Source organism: Argentina anserina, chromosome 7 (assembly GCF_933775445.1).
Source record: "Argentina anserina chromosome 7, drPotAnse1.1, whole genome shotgun sequence".
NCBI classification, from domain to species: Eukaryota; Viridiplantae; Streptophyta; class Magnoliopsida; order Rosales; family Rosaceae; genus Argentina; species Argentina anserina.
This window is the reverse complement of record NC_065878.1, coordinates 24,198,129-24,217,809: the sequence shown is the minus strand read 5'-3', so window position 1 is coordinate 24,217,809 and position 19,681 is coordinate 24,198,129. Positions and strand designations below refer to the sequence as shown.

Here is a 19,681-nt window from a genome sequence, read left to right as displayed (position 1 = left end):
TTGATCCGAGATTATATCTAACGATGGGCCATAAAGACCCAATCCAACCAGACCAGCAGTAAAGGAGGAGCCCAAACCAAATTACTAGCAACTGTAACCATAGCCGACACCCAATGACAGACCCAAAGCTCAAGCCTAAAAATGAGCCTAGTCTCAGCAACAAACCATATCAAAGCCCAAAAGGCCCAAGAAGAAGCTGATGAGTCAGCCCAGCCCAACTTCACTTGAACAACAACACACCAAGCAAGGAAAATGACGTCGTGACAGTCACCCCCACAGTGTCAAACATCACTGATGTGACCATTTGCACCACCGTGGCAAGCTCCAAACCAAAACTAGCTGGAGCGCCAACAAGCCAATCAGCGAACCTAATACCAAAACTCAACACCATCAGCGATGTTTACCAAAACTCGCCGCCAATTGAAACACACTTACCGAAAGAGCCCCAACGTCACCATCGCTCCACAAGTGATCATAAATCAGGTAGCGACGCCAAATCAAACTGATCCCCAATCTCATTATCGTTATCAAATTCTCGCATAACACCAGGGAAACCAGATTAGATCGACCACACCTCTCTCCGGGAAGCACTTAGGACACCGAGCTCTACCGCCCAGAGAATCGACGAGGAGTGGAAGACGAGTTCACCGCCAACCGACTCAATCGACATCATCATATTTACGCCGCCATCCTGATGCAGATCGGGCGAACCTCCCTCACTCCAGCACCAAGGCTAGATCGATCAAAAACAAAATAAAAAACCCACAATTTTCGGATGCCGCCACCGCCAAGGATCAAGAGGATTGTCGTACATGCTCATGGATCCCCATATCACCTCCGAGCCAACGACATAATCACCACCATCGCTAACAACCAATGCCATCATCAAAAACCTAACAGACAATAAAACATAAGGGCCAGAAACGCCACCCATAGACCAACCAGGCTGAGAAGAAGAGAAAGTGTTGATCCATCAACTTGGATTTTTGCTGTTGCCGGCCAATTTTGAAGATTTTGTCGAAAGCTTGCACCGCCGAGTAAACCCTAACAGAGCTAAGGAGGAGAGAAACATATTTTTTCGTTTCCACTAGCTGATCAAACCAAAGAATATTGATCAGTTAGTGTTTACTTACATATGGTAAAATTGTAATAGTTGTGGGTGTCATCTCTTAATCAAGAATTGAATCATTATCAACCCGAAATTGAAAATCCAAGGGGGGAGGTGGGATTGAAACATCAATAATTGATATTTCTTCTGATAATAACTTCTATGAATATGATATATTTTCTAAAAAAGATGAGAAATATGTTTACTTTTGTTGTCTAACCCTTGTGACTTCGTTAGCTTAATAAAGATTACAAAAATAATTTTGGCACAAGAGAGTTACATGAAGGAAGTTGATGTTAATATGTAATCTCATGATTATAATATATATATATATATATATATATTTATATATTAGTGGTTAACTTATTAGTTTTCACATGACTTCTCGATCAACATAGAACAACCCCTGATAATAATAATAATAATAATAATAATAATAGAGAATACGATTGATGATGGATGATGGAAACAAACAACTACTAGTAGCAGGGCTAGCAGCAGCTCTTTGATCCCAGAGAGAGAGAGAGAGAGAGAGAGTAGGATTGATTCAAAGAGAGACCGAACGAAACTGCGATTTGGGGCTTAATACATCAAAACCAATTAGGAATTGTGTTATGTGAGGGACAAGCCACGAGTCGGTCCCGTCTTCCTTCCTCCCATTGGCAGTATTATTATTTTTTCTTTTCCTTTTCTATTTTCTACCCATTTGTTCACATTAATTTAAAAAAACAATGAAAAGTAAAGTAATTACCATATTTTACCATATACAATAAAAAGTAAAAAGTAAAAATAATATATGACTGTTGTGACTATAAGAAGAAGAAGAATAAGAAGAAAGACTAGAAATAGCGTATCTTTGTTTATTATTATGTGCTATTGAACTTCTTAAATCAACTCATACAATCCAAATATCGACATTAATGTATTGTATTACACTGCCTATCATAATAGTTATCACATTGCCTATCACACTTCTTATCACACTACATGTCACAATCTCCTTTGAATTTTAACATAATTTTGCGTATTTAAACATTTCCTCTTGGCACACCCGATGTCACACCTGCTGTCACACTACCTGTCACACATTCTGTCACACCCGCTATCCCACCTGTTGTCACACTACCTATCACACTAATATTTTTTATGTGATATATAGTGTGACAGGTAGTTTTGACGAGCTTGATGACATCCTCGCAACATCGATCTAACGAGTGGAATGAATGAGTTGCAGAACGACAATGTCGTCCTTGAACTTGGGGGCGGCGGTGTGGATCTCACTGCGGAAATTTCGACGGAGAATAGCTTGAACGAAGCTTCAAGGTCGTCGATCTCAGGTCCGGGCTCAATAAGGAAACTGTGGTGTTCGGTGAAGGACCTCCCTGCTTTACTCGTGGTCGGCATCGATGTCTCAGGTTTGGCTAGAGTCGGAAAGGAGGGCTCTTGGCGGTGTTGAAGGTCAAGGGCGCGGTGGTGCTGCAGAACTACTGATCTGGGATTATGGGTTTTTTTTTTAGGGAATGGCACTCGTGTAAATATTGCTAAATTGGTGGGCAACTGTTTAAAAGTTTTTAAAAACTGATTTTTTTTCTAATTTTACAATCTCTTTTGACTATTTTCTAATTTCATGTGTCAAAATATACTTTTTTATAAGAATCCCTTAAATTTATAGCTCAGCAAATAATACAATGAATAAAACACCCATGTGGGTGGACAAAAAAAATTACTCCCTATTACTACTGGAAAACCTAGCTGCACCTAGGATTCCAACAACCAAAAGTACATATATCTTCTGAATACATTTTAAGCACCTTTATTTCAAAGCCTAAAACTCACATAAAAGAAATAATTAAAATGTCACAACCACGTGAGCATAGGCTGTCCTTGATCCGAGATTATATCTAACGATGGGCCATAAAGACCCAATCCAATTAGACCCGCAGTAAAGGAGGAGCCCAAACCAAATTACTAGCAACTGTAACCATAGCCGACACCCAATGACAGACCCAAAGCTCAAGCCTAAAAATGAGCCTAGTCTCAGCAACAAACCATATCAAAGCCCAAAAGGCCCAAGAAAAAGCTGATGAGTCAGCCCAGCCCAACTTCACTTGAACAACAACACACCAAGCAAGGAAATGACGTCGTGACAGTCACCCCCACAGTGTCAAACATCACTGATGTGACCATTTGCACCACCGTGACAAGCTCCAAACCAAAGCTAGCTGGAGCGCCAACAAGCCAATCAACGAACCTAATACCAAAACTCAACGCCATCAGCGATGTTTACCAAAACCCGCCGCCAATTGAAACACACTTACCGAAAGAGCCCCAACGTCACCATCGTTCCACAAGTGATCATAAATCAGGTAGCGACGCCAAATCAAACTGATTCCCAATCTCATTATCGTTATTAAATTCTCGCATAACACCAGGGAAACCAGATCAGATCGACCACACCTCTCTCCGGGAAGCACTTAGGACACCGAGCTCTACCGCCCAGAGAATCGACGAGGAGTGGAAGACGAGTTCACCACCAACCGACTCAATCGACATCATCATATTTGCGCCGCCATCCTGATGCAGATCGGGCGAACCTCCCTCACTCCATCACCAAGGCTAGATCGATCAAAAACAAAATAAAAAACCCACAATTTTCGGATGCCGCCACCGCCAAGGATCAAGAGGATTGTCGTACATGCTCATGGATCCCCATATCACCTCCGAGCCAACGACATAATCACCACCATCGCTAACAACCAACGCCATCATCAAAAACCTAACAGACAATAAAACATAGGGGCCAGAAACGCCACCCACAGACCAACCAGGTTGAGAAGAAGAGAAAGTGTTGATCCATCAACTTGGATTTTTGCTATTGCCGGCCAATTTTGAAGATTTTGTCGAAAGCTTGCACCGCCGAGTAAACCCTAGCAGAGCTAAGGAGGAGAGAAACATATTTTTTCGTTTCCACTAGCTGATCAAACCAAAGAATATTGATCAGTTAGTGTTTACTTACATATGGTAAAATTGTAATAGGTGTGGGTGTCATCTCTTAATCAAGAATTGAATCATTATCAACCCGAAATTGAAAATCCAAGGGGGGAGGTGGGATTGGGATTGAAACATCAATAATTGATATTTCTTCTGATAATAACTTCTATTAATATGATATATTTTCTAAAAAAGATGAGAAATATGTTTACTTTTGTTGTCTAACCCTTGTGACTTCGTTAGCTTAATAAAGATTACAAAAATAATTTTGGCACAAGAGAGTTACATGAAGGAAGTTGATGTTAATATGTAATCTCATGATTATAATATATATATATATATATATATATATTTATATTTATATATTAGTGGTTAACTTATTAGTTTTCACATGACTTCTCGATCAACTAAGACAATTAATACAATAAAGTAGAGAAATTCACACACACACACATATATATATATATATATATATATATCAATATATATGACAGTTTGCAATGAGATCGACTGAAATGTATAACTGCATTTTTAGGGTTATTTTAGTAATCAAACTGGAATTAGTTCAATTCCTAATTCTAATTCCATATGGTAAGTATACGCTTGATGAAATTCAAAATCTCTCTACTAATTTCATTCCGCCATTCATTCATTTAACCATCGATTCTGATGAAATCCATTATGAGTAAGTAAACGTACCCTGAGTCTACTCCTATTCAAGAAAACTAAAGAGTGCGGCTATTGCCACTTTTCAAACTACTTTGTTCACCCCACGTATATTTTTGTTTTCAAATTACTTTGTTTACCCAATTATAATAGCTAAATTGCCTATTTTTAATAATATTTTGTTCACCCAATATAATTTTTTTTAATTTTAAGCTTGCTTCGTTTACCTTCATCCTACATTCTCTTCTTACATTACACAATTTTTTTCAACACTAACTTACTTTGTTCAGATTTTATTTCAAATTTATTTTGACAATCTCTATTGAGATAAAAGCTTGCAATTACTACTACATATAACTAGGTTTTGTAAATATAAAATAGGGTCACATATTGTAGTTTTCTCCTTTGTACGTATATTAATAGTACAATTTAGTTAAGTTAAAAATCTCAGCTAAGAAAACAAATTCGATCACATTGAAATTCAAATATGAACAAAAAATACAAGAACACACTCTTCAATTTAATAATATTGCAGGAGTATAAGGGTTTCAATATTTTCATTAGATTCAATTTTAACTATTTAATATATATATATAGGAGCTTCTATCCATACCTCCCATTTTAGTAATTAAGGATAGTAATTAGACCTAAAATTATTTCCAAACATTCAAAGAATCTTTTCTACCGAAATTATGAGATACATGTTCCCACACGTCAGGTGAATCTCAATTTGATCTTAATTATTATTGCTATGTGAATGTTCATGTTAGGTTAGAATTCATCTCGTATTTGACACGTCCTATTAACGATTACCAAGGATGTTAGTGAATAATTGTTGGTATTTATGAGAGATGTGACTGTTGTGAAATAGAGGTAAAATTGGAAAATTAATGATTAAATTTCAAGAGGAGGTCTAAGTGTTAAAATGAGAGGTATGAATAAAAGCTTCATATATATTGTATATTAATAGATGTAGGGGTGTTAATCGGTGTGAATGGTTCGGTTTATAGGTGATACCGAACACCAAACCGTTCTATTTATTCGGTTTGGTTCGGTTTGGTTTTTCACTTTTTTTTTCAAAAACCAATTGTGTTTGGTTTGGTTTGGTTTGGTTTGGTTTTTCTCTGGTTTATATCGGTTTTTCTTTCGGTTTTTTTGTAAAGAAAATCGGAGTTTCTTTCCTTATCTATCTACTTGATTCTTAACGAAATAAAAAGAACATGCGGACAGATTTGCAAAATTCTATTTACAAGATATAGTTGCTTCACAAATGCATACAATTGCAAAAAGCCACTAGACAACTTATACCACATTAGTAGGCATGTTGTGGTTCCAATGTCTAAAATTCAAAATATTAAATTTTGACCGTCAGATGTAATCAGCATATTTAAATAAGGATATGGTAAAAAATTCATCTAATGTTGATAATATTTGGGTCTCGATCGATGTGGTCAACATTAATTTAATTTCATCTAATTAAGTGAATTTGTTCTTACCCCCTCCTTCTTGACTAGTTTTGGTGGATTTTTTCATGCACACACTCTCACATATATGTGATGTAGCAGCTCGTGTAAAATTTTCAAAAATTTTACGTTCTAGGGATAAGGCTACCCATAGGGGATAATAAGCGTAAAAAAGGTTTACCGCCTCGATCGGGACACAAACGTTATCGAAAAGATGTGATTTTTTTACCATAACCATATTTCACAATACGTAACGCATCATGCGGACATATTTGCAAAATTCTATTTATAATATATAGTTGCTTCACAAATGCATACATTTGCAAAAAGACCACTAAACAAGTTATACCACATTAGTAGGCATGTTGTGGTTCCAATGTCTAAAATTCAAAATATTAAATTTTGACCGTCAGATGTGATCCGCATATTTAAATAAGGATATGGTAAAAAATTCATCTAATGTTGATAATATTTGGGTCTCGATCGATGTGGTCAACATTAACTTAATTTCATCTAATTAAGTGAATTTGTTCTTACCCCCTCCTTGACTAGTTTTGGTGGATTTTTTCATGCACACACTCTCACATATATGTGATGTAGCAGCTCGTGTAAAATTTTCAAAAATTTTACGTTCTAGGGATAAGGCTACCCATAGGGGATAATAAGCGTAAAAAGGGTTGACCGCCTCGATCGGGACACAAACGTTATCGAAAAAATGTGATTTTTTTACCATAACCATATTTCACAATACGTAACGAATCATGCGGACATATTTGCAAAATTCTATTTATAATATATAGTTGCTTCACAAATGCATACATTTGCAAAAAGACCACTAAACAAGTTATACCACATTAGTAGGCATGTTGTGGTTCCAATGTCTAAAATTCAAAATATTAAATTTTGACCGTCAGATGTGATCAGCATATTTAAATAAGGATATGGTAAAAAATTCATCTAATGTTGATAATATTTGGGTCTCGATCGATGTGGTCAACATTAACTTAATTTCATCTAATTAAGTGAATTTGTTCTTACCCCCTCCTTGACTAGTTTAGGTGGATTTTTTCATGCACACACTCTCACATATATGTGATGTAGCAGCTCGTGTAAAATTTTCAAAAATTTTACGTTCTAGGGATAAGGCTACCCATAGGGGATAATAAGCGTAAAAAGGGTTGACCGCCTCGATCGGGACACAAACGTTATCGAAAAGATGTGATTTTTTTACCATAACCATATTTCACAATACGTAACGCATCATGCGGACATATTTGCAAAATTCTATTTATAATATATAGTTGCTTCACAAATGCATACATTTGCAAAAAGACCACTAAACAAGTTATACCACATTAGTAGACATGTTGTGGTTCCAATGTCTAAAATTCAAAATATTAAATTTTGACCGTCAGATGTGATCAGCATATTTAAATAAGGATATGGTAAAAAATTCATCTAATGTTGATAATATTTGGGTCTCGATCGATGTGGTCAACATTAACTTAATTTCATCTAATTAAGTGAATTTGTTCTTACCCCCTCCTTCTTGACTAGTTTTGGTGTATTTTTTCATGCACACACTCTCACATATATGTGATGTAGCAGCTAGTGTAAAATTTTAAAAAAATTTACGTTACAGGGATAAGGCTACCCATAGGTGATAATAAGCGTAAAAAGGGTTGACCGCCTCGATCGGGACACAAACGTTATCGAAAATATGTGATTTTTTTACCATAACCATATTTCACTTTACGTAACGCATCATGCGGACATATTTGCAAAATTCTATTTATAAGATATAGTTGCTTCACAAATGCATACATTTGCAAAAAGACCACTAAACAAGTTATACCACATTAGTAGACATGTTGTGATTCCAATATCTAAAATTCAAATGATTAAATTTCGACCGTCGGATGTGATCAGCATATATAAATACAGATATGGTAAAAAATTCACCGATTTTTGATAAAATTTGGGTCTCGATCGATAACATATTTAATTATGTATATTAAATATATCTATAAATAATATAATTTCTTTATAATATATATATATTCGGTTTTTCGGTTCGGTTTCGGTTTCCAAACATTCCAAACCAAAACCACACCAAATCTTTCGGTTTGGTGCAGTTTTTTTGCGGTTTGGTGCGGTTTTTTTTTCTTCGGTTTTTTTCGGTTATGGTTCGGTTATGGTTCGGTTTTTTTTCGGTTTTCGGTTTTCAATTAACACCCCTAAATAGATGTGTGTTTTGTGAAATAAATAAAAATAAATTGTAAACTTAAACAACTTATTGTCTATTACAATAATTTTACATCAGAGTATTACAGTCTCAATAAAACAATAGGCTGTGAGGTGAACAAAATAGAATGTGGGGTGACAATAGTGGCACCCAAAATAAAACATTGAGTCTACTTTCATTACATTAGTATATGACATTTTTTTATGGTAAAGATGAGTACCTCAAAAGCCCAAACAAAGGCCCTAACACAAACAAAGAAAGATTATAACTCTACACAGGAGTAGCAGTAGAGTAATAACCCAGAAATATAGAGCAAAAGCTGGTCAGCACATGACTAGTTGTTCCATCCTTCCATTCCAACACACCGGAGGGAACAACCCAACCACATAATTTGAAGTTTGGTTGACCAAAATTGTATTTACTTGTCACAGCCCAAAGGCCACTCTCTGCACACAATCACAACGTTTCTTCCTGAGCATTCGAATTACAGCTGTAATCTGTAGTTCAGTGATTGCCCAGCAAAATCTGGCTGTGAAATTAGTGTTGAGGAACTTTAAGTGAAAGTTTATAGCCGAAAGACAATCCTTGATGCAGGTAAAATGTAACACACGGCAGAGAAAAGCTAGACCACAGATTGTATCTTTTTTTTTTTGGGTTAAGATCACAGATTGTATCTACAAACATATTGTCACTGCATGACCGGTACTCTGCAGAACAAAAACTAAAAGGATACTGAATCAATGCATCACTCTTGCTTTCAGATTCATTCCTTTCCTTTCTTTTCTTAAGAAGGGACTTTTTCAGTTTGCTTGTCCCTTTTCTGTTGTGCCGAATGACAACGGTTTTAAAAGACTGAAACCAGTCATGAAGATTGATAAGATCGCCGTGCTCCTGAGCCAGGGTGTACCTAAAACATATGATAAAAATATGACCAACAAGCGTAGGATGCAGCTTTTGTATGATAAGCAAAAGTTAACTACTATTTGAAGGACATCCATTTTATCACAAATTCACAAGGATGTTAAGTTACACTGGTAACAAAGTATCAGAATAGTTATTCAGAGATTGGGAGGATATTCTTGTGACAAAATATATTGTAAGATACAAATAGAAGCAAGGAGTTAGCCCCTTCATTGCTTCCACTAAAGAAAAAAAGAGAGTAAAGACTAAAGATTTACAGAAATCGAGTAACGATACGAAGACAGCAGACATTTTGATTTTACATCTGATAAAGTAGGAACACTCTGGATCACAGCATTAGTTGGCTATAAGTGCATTGCACTGAAAATACATTTTGATTTCAGAAAGTACGGTGCAAATTCAGTTTGCAGCTTATAGCCTGCATCAACAAATGCTGCAGCATAGCTATAAGTATACTCACATAATCGAGGTATCAGGCATGGATGACAATGGTATGTTGCCACTCCTCCTGCAGCAACTGCATTGTAGGGTTTTATGAAACTCCAAAAGATCCACTTGAATCATTTTTCATGAGTCTCCAATTAACGCCTGATATTAGTAAGAAATGTAAGTAGTGAAAGGACGTTTTTTCCAGAACTAAGTTGCAAATTACCTATTCTAGATCAAGTATCTTAGATACAAGAACTGCGGATGATAATCAATTCAATTTTATAACCATGTTAAAACCACATACCTGCCAACAGATACCTGAGAGGTTGAGTAGATATACTAGTGAGAGTAGCCATCAGAAAGCTTACCGAATGAAGATTTTCGACATTTCTATAGCAAACAAGTTCATGAAAAGGTGTGCATTCAATCGGCTTCATGAAATCCCTGTTGTGAAGGATTTAAAAATAAATAGGGAATATATTAATCTCAGTCATGGCTGAAATAAAAATATTAGAGAAAAACTCAGTTTCTAGATGGCTCTGGGTAACCTCAACTTCTAAAAGTCGTTAGTTCATATAAAGACAGAGCTCAGCATGATGACTAAAACATATATTGCACCGAAACTCTGTACTGAGTCAATAGTAAAGGCAAAACCTTGCGACGATGAGTATACTGAACCCTTTTCTATAATTTTCTTTTTTCTAATGCAGATGAGACTTCAAGTACTAAGTTTGAAGAAAGGCGAGGGTAGTTAAAATAATTACCGGACCATGCAATCCATTAGTACAGCAACTTTTGCATTCATGGATTGTGATTGGCCAATCTTTAAGGCACTCCGAGATGTATGCCTTCTGTCACATGGACAATGTAAAATTTTAACTAAAAACAGAAGTCCGACCAACTCTTAAACATATCAGTCATAGGTTTTGTAGAAACCAGGATACAGAGAGAGAGAGAGAGATATGAAATAATACCTGGACATATCCGTCAAATCTGGTTTAAAACTTCCCTCGTCAAATTTTATTATTGACTGCAGCTCCTTTACCTTGTCATGAATCTATTTTGAGAACATGAATGATGATCACTAAACTGATCCCATATAGTTTAGTATCAACAAATATCACAGTTTAAAGCATGCAAGAGCAACAACTAGATGAGATAATAATATTACTAAGGTAACAAACTGATACCAGAACTCAACCACTACAAGGATTCAGAGTATTAAAAGGATAGGTCACCCTGTAAATTAGATCGGCTAAGAAGCATATATAGACTCTCTTCTACAAGAGTTGGGCACAAGGTACATGTTGAGGTTAAAGAAGATATAGGATAAATGAACTCTAATCCCAAATTTTTAATTCTTCAACTTTTCAAATGCTGTTGACAGTTTCTGTGACAGAATTTTTATTCCTTTAAAACCTTCACATCAAGTAGCTTTTCTGTTCTCCCCAAGGCAAACTTGTCAGGCTACTCTCCAAGGTTGTAAAACAAGAGGGACCAAATTTCAAGATACTTTTTGCACCAATGTAAATATCATCCATAAGCTTGCAGGTAATTACAGAACTCTATCCAAAGCTCTTTAAAAAAGATCCCATGTTTTAGATTTCTTAGACACCCATCAATTTGGAGAGTTCGACAAGTATGATAACGAAATGACCCTTATAAAACTTTCTAATTGAACCATACGCTAAGCAGATCTAATACAAGACTAGCACCCATACTCGACTAACAGAGACTGGACTACAAAAAGTAAAGAAAAAAAAAGAATATAATAAAACTTAAATACACAAGATGAAAAAGCAAAAGTGTGAGGCTACTATTAAGCCTGCACAAAAATGCAGTCGTACCCTCTGTTCGAAATATCCCCGATATATCGCCGATATATCGTTGATATTTCGAATCCGATACGATAAGAGCATATCGGTCAAAATTTATCGATCAACGCAAAAATGATGGTCAACGGTCAAATATCGGTCAAACTTTAATTTTTTAATTATTTTTTCAATTTTTGTTTAATTTTTTAATATTTATTTCCTCTTACCTCAGGAATATCCACAGTAAGATTTTTCCAACTATTTAGCAGCCGACAAAGCAATGCTGCAGGAAGATCCCTGATTGTTTTAATTTTAAAAAGTTTAGACAATAGAGTCTACTGATAAAGCAAATAATAAATCTAAATTAAACTATTGAAGTGCTTATTATGAAAATGAATGAAAAAACATTTGAAACGGCATCAGTAAAGGTAATACTCAGTTTATAAAATTTAAGCAGCCTGGTGCTAGTAACCAAAAACAAACTCCGATCACTGCATGCGATTTAGGTTTTAATAGAAAAAAAATGAAATAAAAGACCGGATAAAAAAAACTGCAAGAACCCCAGTAACAGTAAAATGATGATTGTTGAGACAGACTTCAATCCATCTGTTACTTACCTCACTCTGCGAAGTAATTGACAAATAAGTTGTCCCTTTTGGTAGCTCAGCTTCTGTTCAAGCATACAGTGATCACTACACAAAGAGTGAACAAAAACTTTTCCAACTCCAGTGTGACAATCAGAAGCCAACAAGTTGTAAGTGTCTGGATCAAGTGCCTCACAAACTAAGTCTAGCAATTGGGTTTTGTTACACTTCGCACCTTCATATAAGCACTGCAACACATATTTGTGTCAAGAAACATAAAGCCCAATTAGATGGCATGGATAACCAGAAAGATACGCCTCTTTATGATTTAGAGAGAGAGAGAGAGAGAGAGAGAAGCAATCACTTGGTTTCTTTCCAATATCAGGCATTGACTGCAAAAATTGGCATACCCCAATCCCTAATGACATTAACTTACTATTAAGCTTGAACGCCTGAAAAATGGGTATGCTATGGAATGTTGAAGCATGGATAAGCCTTTATGGAATAAAAGAAAAGGGAGTCTGAAACTTTACCAGAACGACAGTGCTCCAGAGGTTCTGCAATTTCATCAACTCTGTCAAACCATGAGCTATATTGACATTAGCTTGTTCAGCCATTTGATTCCTAGTGATAAATTTTCCAACAAAAGTCGGTGCACCATGATTTTTTATATAAATTTTTCGCTCATTTACACATAATTCATAAATCATTATACATAAGGATATCTTATTGAATTTATTGGAGTACTTGCTAAAGATAAAAGCTCAGAAGCAAGCTTGGCTGCTTTCTCACTCTGAACTCCCTGTCATTTAATAGTTTAGTAAGAATGATCCACTTGTTTGGATTAGATGGGGGTAGGGTGGAGAAAAACCATCAAGAATCCATGGCAATGAATGTATAACATCCTGAAAAAGATAGCCCCATAAAGAAAGATTTTTTATGTATGCTACCTTAGTGTCTTCTCTAACAAGCAACCATCCAAGCAGGAAACTTAAAGGCTCTGTGGAAAAATGTTGAACACATGCTATCTGAAAATTAATACTATAGACATCAGTAAGGGTCGGGTCATGCCGACAGGAAAACATAAGATGGAATATAACATGGGATACAATACAATGGTAATGATATCTGAAAACAAGTTCATTACCAACCTTCAGTGCTCTAACAAAATATGTAAATGTACCATCCTGATTTAAGAAGTAGTTCCGCAAAAAAATAGCCACCTTATGACCAACAACAAAACCAGAGCACTGCCTCACAAGAGCAGCCTCAACAACTGCATCCATCCTCTCAGATGGTGATCCCAGTGTGAAGTTGCAAGGGCACAACTTCTGTAGCACATTTGAAGAAAGTATATTCCTAGGGGCATCCAGACTTGTGGCAACTCCCATTATTAACATGACTGGGATCTTCACAACCCATTCGCTATTAGAAACCCACAAGTTAGAAACAAGCCTGAGTAAGGCAAACAGAAGATCTATAATTGCAGTGTACAACAAACAAGTGTGGCTTAGAATACCTCAACATAAGAATGAAATCAGATAAGACAGCACCACAATATCGTTCCATATCATCTATAATGACAACCACAGGGGAACCATAGTTTCCTTGTTGACTGTACCATGAGGCCAGTATGGACATATCAGCTGCCTGATTAAAGAAGAGAGGGGGAAAAAAACAGTTAGAAAGCAAGAAGGAGATTTGATTAACATATAGAAGATATAAGAAAATGAATAATAGGTACATCAAAAGTAGGCATGAGAAACTGTCTCAATAAGCTTGTGAGGCAGCCAGCAATCCCATTTTTGGATGAAAAGTCGAAGGAGGAAAGGTTGGCGACATGGCCAGAGGCCGAGCTCGTGAAAAGTTGAAATGTCATCAACGAACTCCATATTCTCTGCCAGAAACAAGTCCAATTCATCAAGCAAAAGTAGAAGTGACTCTAATTGGAACAGGGACATGAACATGAGGCATACTGGTGAGAAGGAAACTAGTGAAGAGCTGCGCACAAGTAGCTTGGCTGAGAATAGGAAAAGGGGAGCCGGGAGACCACTGTTGAATAGCTTTGAAGGAATGCCATACCCAGCTATTTATGTGATCGAAAACACGAGCATTGATATTCCGCAGAACACGGGTGATAGTGGATTCAATTCTTGACCAAACTAATCGAAAAGCCTCCATTCTCAACCAGCGTTCATCGGATTGAATCTTGTCGACGGGGTCAATCCTCCTCCGGGCTTTGTGAAGAAGGAAACCATGCTGTTCGGCACCCAAACAAGACAAGAGCTGAATTTAGATGCAGAAATGATAAAAAGGAAAAACAGAAAAATGAACAAGATGGACCTGGAGGTGGAGGTGGTTTTGGGCGGTGTCGGGGGTTGGGGGAGGTGGTTTTTGCCATTCATTGTTATGATTCTAGTGTTATTTAGTGACGTGTGAGGCACATGACTAAGCCAACATGGCCTATATATAATATGTTGTATCCTCATTTCAATCTATCAAAGAAAATATTGAAGTTTATTTCATTTCCTTTATATTTCTTTAGCTGTAATCTCTCTAGCTTAGGGGTAAAACCCTAACAAGTGGTATCCAGAGCCATGAATCTGGGGGCTGGGCAACCGGCTTATCTGCCGTATGGCGTTCATCTTTGGTACCCAGCGCCGCCGCAACAGTGCTATCCATCTCTGCCGTATGGCATTGATTTGGGGTACCCACCGCAGCTGCAACATTGGTATCAATCATTTTCCCCGATGAATCCTTCTCCTCCGCCACAGCTAAATCCTACTCCACCACCACGCTCATCACCACCGCCGCGTCCGCCAGATCCAAGTGATTTGCGGAGGAGACTCTTACTCGATGAAGAGGAGAGGCAACAAATTCTAAGGGAAAAAGAAGCAGCAATTCGACTTGCTTTTAGCCGTGCACTAGAGAAATCCCTAACAACGTTTTGAGTCGAAGATGCAAAACGTGTTTGAGAAATTCCAATTGGAGCAAACCTCGACACCACGACGACCGAGCGCTCCAGAAAACCCTTCACATGTACCACAAGTTCACTCTCATCTTTGGAAGGCTCGCAGCAAGCAAGTCGCACTCAAGTCGACAGTGGCCGCCGGAGGAGTGAGGAAGCCTCGTCAATTCAGGCTACGAGCTGGGAAGCATAATCCCCAATTTCAGCGCCTTGTGGGTGATGTAGCTCAGGATTTCAAGGCTAATTGCAGTCAAAGCTCCGTTGTGCCTCTTCTGGTCAACAACACCGTTTCGGCTCAGTCGAACAACGTCTCTGCATTGTTTCGTCCAGTAAATCGTGTCCCTAATTCCAGTCTCTTGGATAATGGTTGTAATGCTATTGATTCTGTGCTTGGTGCGAAATTAAGTGGTGTTGATGAGAATTTTGAGAGTGGAAATGGTAGAAAGATTATTAGGCTTGGGTGTCTTGGTGTTAAGCAAGATATTCAAGGACCAAATTCTGATAGACAATGGAAGGAACCTAATGCACTCTACCTATTTGATAAAATGTCCGAGTCAAATGGGTTGTGTGATGCAAGTTGTGGCAAGGGTTTAATTCCAGCGTCTAATGGTAAGCCATAATTAAGAGGGTTATTCCGAGATGTAAGGTTCAAGAAGAGTGGATTGTCCCAATCTTTTGTTAAGAGCATTCGTGACAAAGGAGGAGGGCTTACTACTCATTGTGAAATAATGGATGCTATTCATGACCATGTGGAAACTTGTCTGTCAAATGAAGTGAATGAAGGTTTTGATGAATCTATTGGGTATGTGTATCATGAAACCGATGATGCTACTCATGTGAACATAAGATTGGACTGCAAGCCTTCTCTGGTTACTGAAGACTTAGGTCCAAAAGAAAAAAAAACCTGAAGCTGTTGTGGTGCCCAACGAAGTGTTCACAAATACTTGTGGAATTATGGAGTTCAGAGATGACACATTGGATGATTGTATCAGGAAGCCTGATGCAGTTCTTACTAGTATTCAAGACAAGGGTGGGGGGCTTGCTCACCAACCATTAGGAAATGCAATCAGAGTGAATTATAAAGCATAGAAAGAGGACTTGGGTGGAAAGTTAATTGATTATATTGCAGTAGCAGCTCTTTTGAAAGCATCAACCAGTGGAGCTGCGTCCAATGGTAACACTATGACTTCGCCTACTGAGAGCACATTTCTATACTCTTGTGCACTTGTTAATTCTCAGGTGAGTGTTGATAGAGACAAGGTCAGACTAATAATTAATGGTAATGCATTTGTCAATGGGAACTTTCAATTTCTAGACAAGACTAAACATTCAGTTGACAAGCCTGCACTGGTCTCAAGAGACTTGTGTTCACAGAAGATTAGTCACTGTGTACGAGTACTATGCTTCTCCGGGTTTGATAAGAAGGTTCGTGATAAAGGAGGTGGTCACCCTTTCTTGACATATGAACTTTTGGTATTGGATAAAGAGTTAATAGGGGATATGAGGATGCTTCTGTTACGGAGGTCCAACATGGTATCTACAACTGGAAACATAGAGACAATGGCATCAGCTGGTAATACTTTGTCATTGATGATTGTCTTGATTGAATTTTGGAAGTATGGATATGTTGAGAAAAATGCGAGATGGTTATTCAAGATTACAGTGACTAGCTTTAGAAAGGGGTGCTTGGATATTCACCATGATCAGAATCTTATCTCTAGGGGAATTAAATTTAATAGTTTCTTGGTGATTGGACATGAGAAATGTATAATTGTCTGCTGTTGCAGCTATCTGTTTCTAGGTGCTTGAAAGTTTACCATGATCAAGGGCGCCTCTCTAGTGGCACTGAACTTAGTAATTTCATGGTTAGTAGAAATGAGAGATGCTTAGATGTTATTTACGTGAACATGAATGAAGAAGGTGATGTGGGGGGGATTGGATTGCCTCCTGATGTTGTGACTTATTTAATGTGGATTTAACTTTTGATCCTCTTATTAAAGAAGAAGACAATGAGTTCTATATGGCCCAAGTAACTATTGTGAAGAATGAATTTCTCTCTATTTTTAGAATTAAGGATTATAATGCTACAGTAGAGTTCATGTGGGAGTCAAAAGGGTATGGGAATTTATTAATGATGGCTCATCCTCTACATTTGCAGCCTTTTAAGAATGTTAACTTTGAATTCAGGCCATGGTGGGCTAAAACTGAAGGAAGACACGAGAAGCAGACTTGTGGTGATTATTGGGTTGAGCTAGAGGAGATATGCAAGCTGCTAGGATATGATAAATTTATGTGCTCAATTTTATTGAACTTTGTGAAAGATCTTGTGGCAGTAGCAACATGACATATATATGAGGAAGCTTGATTGCTCTGTGGTTAAATTCTAAACACCAAACATGCTTGAAAGATGGTCAAAACTTTACTCGCATGGCCTTGGTACCTAAATATACACATGGATGTGGTGCCTTGAGTTCTCACATTATTGACATAGCCCATGTGCTAGTTCACTATTGCACTGGTGCATATGAGGAGGTTTCCGATATTATACACGAAGTTAGAGTGAATGAAAGACTCTTTAGCTACTGCACTGAGGTAATGAAGATTTTATGGGAACCACAGTCTCGATATGTAAGACCTGATCAAGCTACTCTGGAAGTTGCCCTGAGCTCTAGTGCATTAATTAGCCTTCTAGAGGAGATACGTAAAAGTGCAAAATTGATAATGAAGTCGAATATTCATGTTGGAGTTGAAGCATTTCTGGCAAACCGACTCACTAAAAAGATTCCAGATTTCCAGCCAATGCCCTTGATTCTAAAATGGGTGGATGAATGGTATGTATCACGAAACTATCATAGTCTTCAGGGAAATGTTAACGAGGAGAACAAGTGTGCAATCCAGTTGCTTGACAAGCTTAAGGCTGCACATAAAAGTGATGTTGCTCTCTTGCAGTTTGAGACTATAATGCAGTATTGCACTGCTGCAGAGAAAATGGTGAAGCATTACAAAAGTTTGATAATTCACAGTAGCTCGGGTGTTGATTTAACTATTGAAGCATGTATTATGGAGAGTACCATTGCGGTAATGCTCACTCAGCTTGATATTGGGGGTCACATGTACAAAACCGATCAGCTTGCTACAGTTACCATTAAGATTAGTGGTATGAACTCTCGAATTCTACATCACAATGCTAGTGTGTTGTGGTTACTGCATATGAATTTAGATTTCTACGAACATCTTGTGAAAGTGCCCAGGTTTTGAATCCAAATGTGAAACTTGAGGACAAGTTTCTGAAATGGGAATGGATTGTTATGATTCTAGTGTTATTTAGTCACGTGTGAGGCACATGACTAAGCCAACATGGCCTATATATAATATGTTGTATCCTCATTTCAATCTATCAAAGAAAATATTAAAGTTTATTTCATTTCCTTTCTATTTCTTTAGCTGTAATCTCTCTAGCTTAGGGGTAAAACCCTAACATTGATATGATGCTTTCCCTCAATTGACTCTGCTCCCCAACTCTAAACTCCCGATTTTAACCCAATTTTTAGGGTTTCCATGGCGCTACTCTTTGGCGGGAAAATAGACATTAGTTGGGCCAAACCCAATCTCGTTCGGGCCTCTCTCGTTTTCTGTTTTAAATAGGGAATGGATTCTATCCCTATTCGTATTCAAATTGGCTCGGCCAATATGACTTAATCTTTACTACTATGAAATGAGCAGCAGAGTAGTATCAAATTATGAACTGCAGATATATCATATTGTCAACAATTTCTCATAAAGAAACATATGGGTTGTAAGTTCAAAGGCAAAATAAATTAATAAAAGTAAGAGATAATTATGGAAAATATATATGGATAGTAAGTAGTGAGAAGTTATTATCAAAATTAACTTCCGTGAAAATATTTACGGGTAAATGCTAGTAGTTTTAATGAAGACAGACCTCCAATACAAAACTTCAATAAGCTTGACAATGGCAAAAAAAAAAGAGGAACAAACTTAATATCCGAAGAAAAAAACAAAGCAAAAAACTTAACAAATCCCAAACAAAAAGAAAATCAAAATGGGAGCTTGCATCTTCATATGACAGCCTAACTTAAAAGTTAAAACCTAAAGACCAAGTATTTTTATTTGAGGGGAATGAATTTACTTCATTGATTAACAATTATGATCACATTCACATCCAGAGGGAGTACATTTGAAAACGCTAAACTAGAATTTGATTGCAAAGCTAATCTAGCTAAGGTGTACGCTACATTTTTAGTTGAGCGTTTAACAAAAGGCAATCTCGCCTTATGAGCTAATTGCATACTCCAATGAAGGTCCTTAATAAGAAAACCAAACTCATAGTGATCTAACGTATATTGCAGAACAACATCCACCAAAACCTCACAATGAGAGTCAATAGTTAGGGGAGTAAGAGCATACTGTCGAGCAACTTTCAAACCCTCAATTACAGCTAGACGCTCAACATGCAAATGAGATTGAGCTC

General features: G+C 37.2%; 1 protein-coding gene across 1 annotated transcript; it reads right to left on the bottom strand.

The window, feature by feature from the left end:
• Positions 1-8,624: 8,624 nt before the first annotated feature.
• On the bottom strand, positions 8,625-14,620 carry LOC126802184 (origin of replication complex subunit 3). Its single transcript, XM_050529764.1, is given in 17 exon segments — positions 8,625-9,002; positions 9,207-9,380; positions 9,855-9,982; positions 10,192-10,267; positions 10,588-10,674; positions 10,798-10,880; positions 11,865-11,934; positions 12,255-12,469; positions 12,755-12,847; positions 12,970-13,023; positions 13,172-13,249; positions 13,373-13,646; positions 13,741-13,871; positions 13,966-14,065; positions 14,067-14,118; positions 14,198-14,480; positions 14,565-14,620. Coding segments are annotated over 16 exon segments (1,845 nt in total). The 5' UTR covers positions 14,403-14,480; positions 14,565-14,620; the 3' UTR covers positions 8,625-8,977.
• Positions 14,621-19,681: the final 5,061 nt, after the last annotated feature.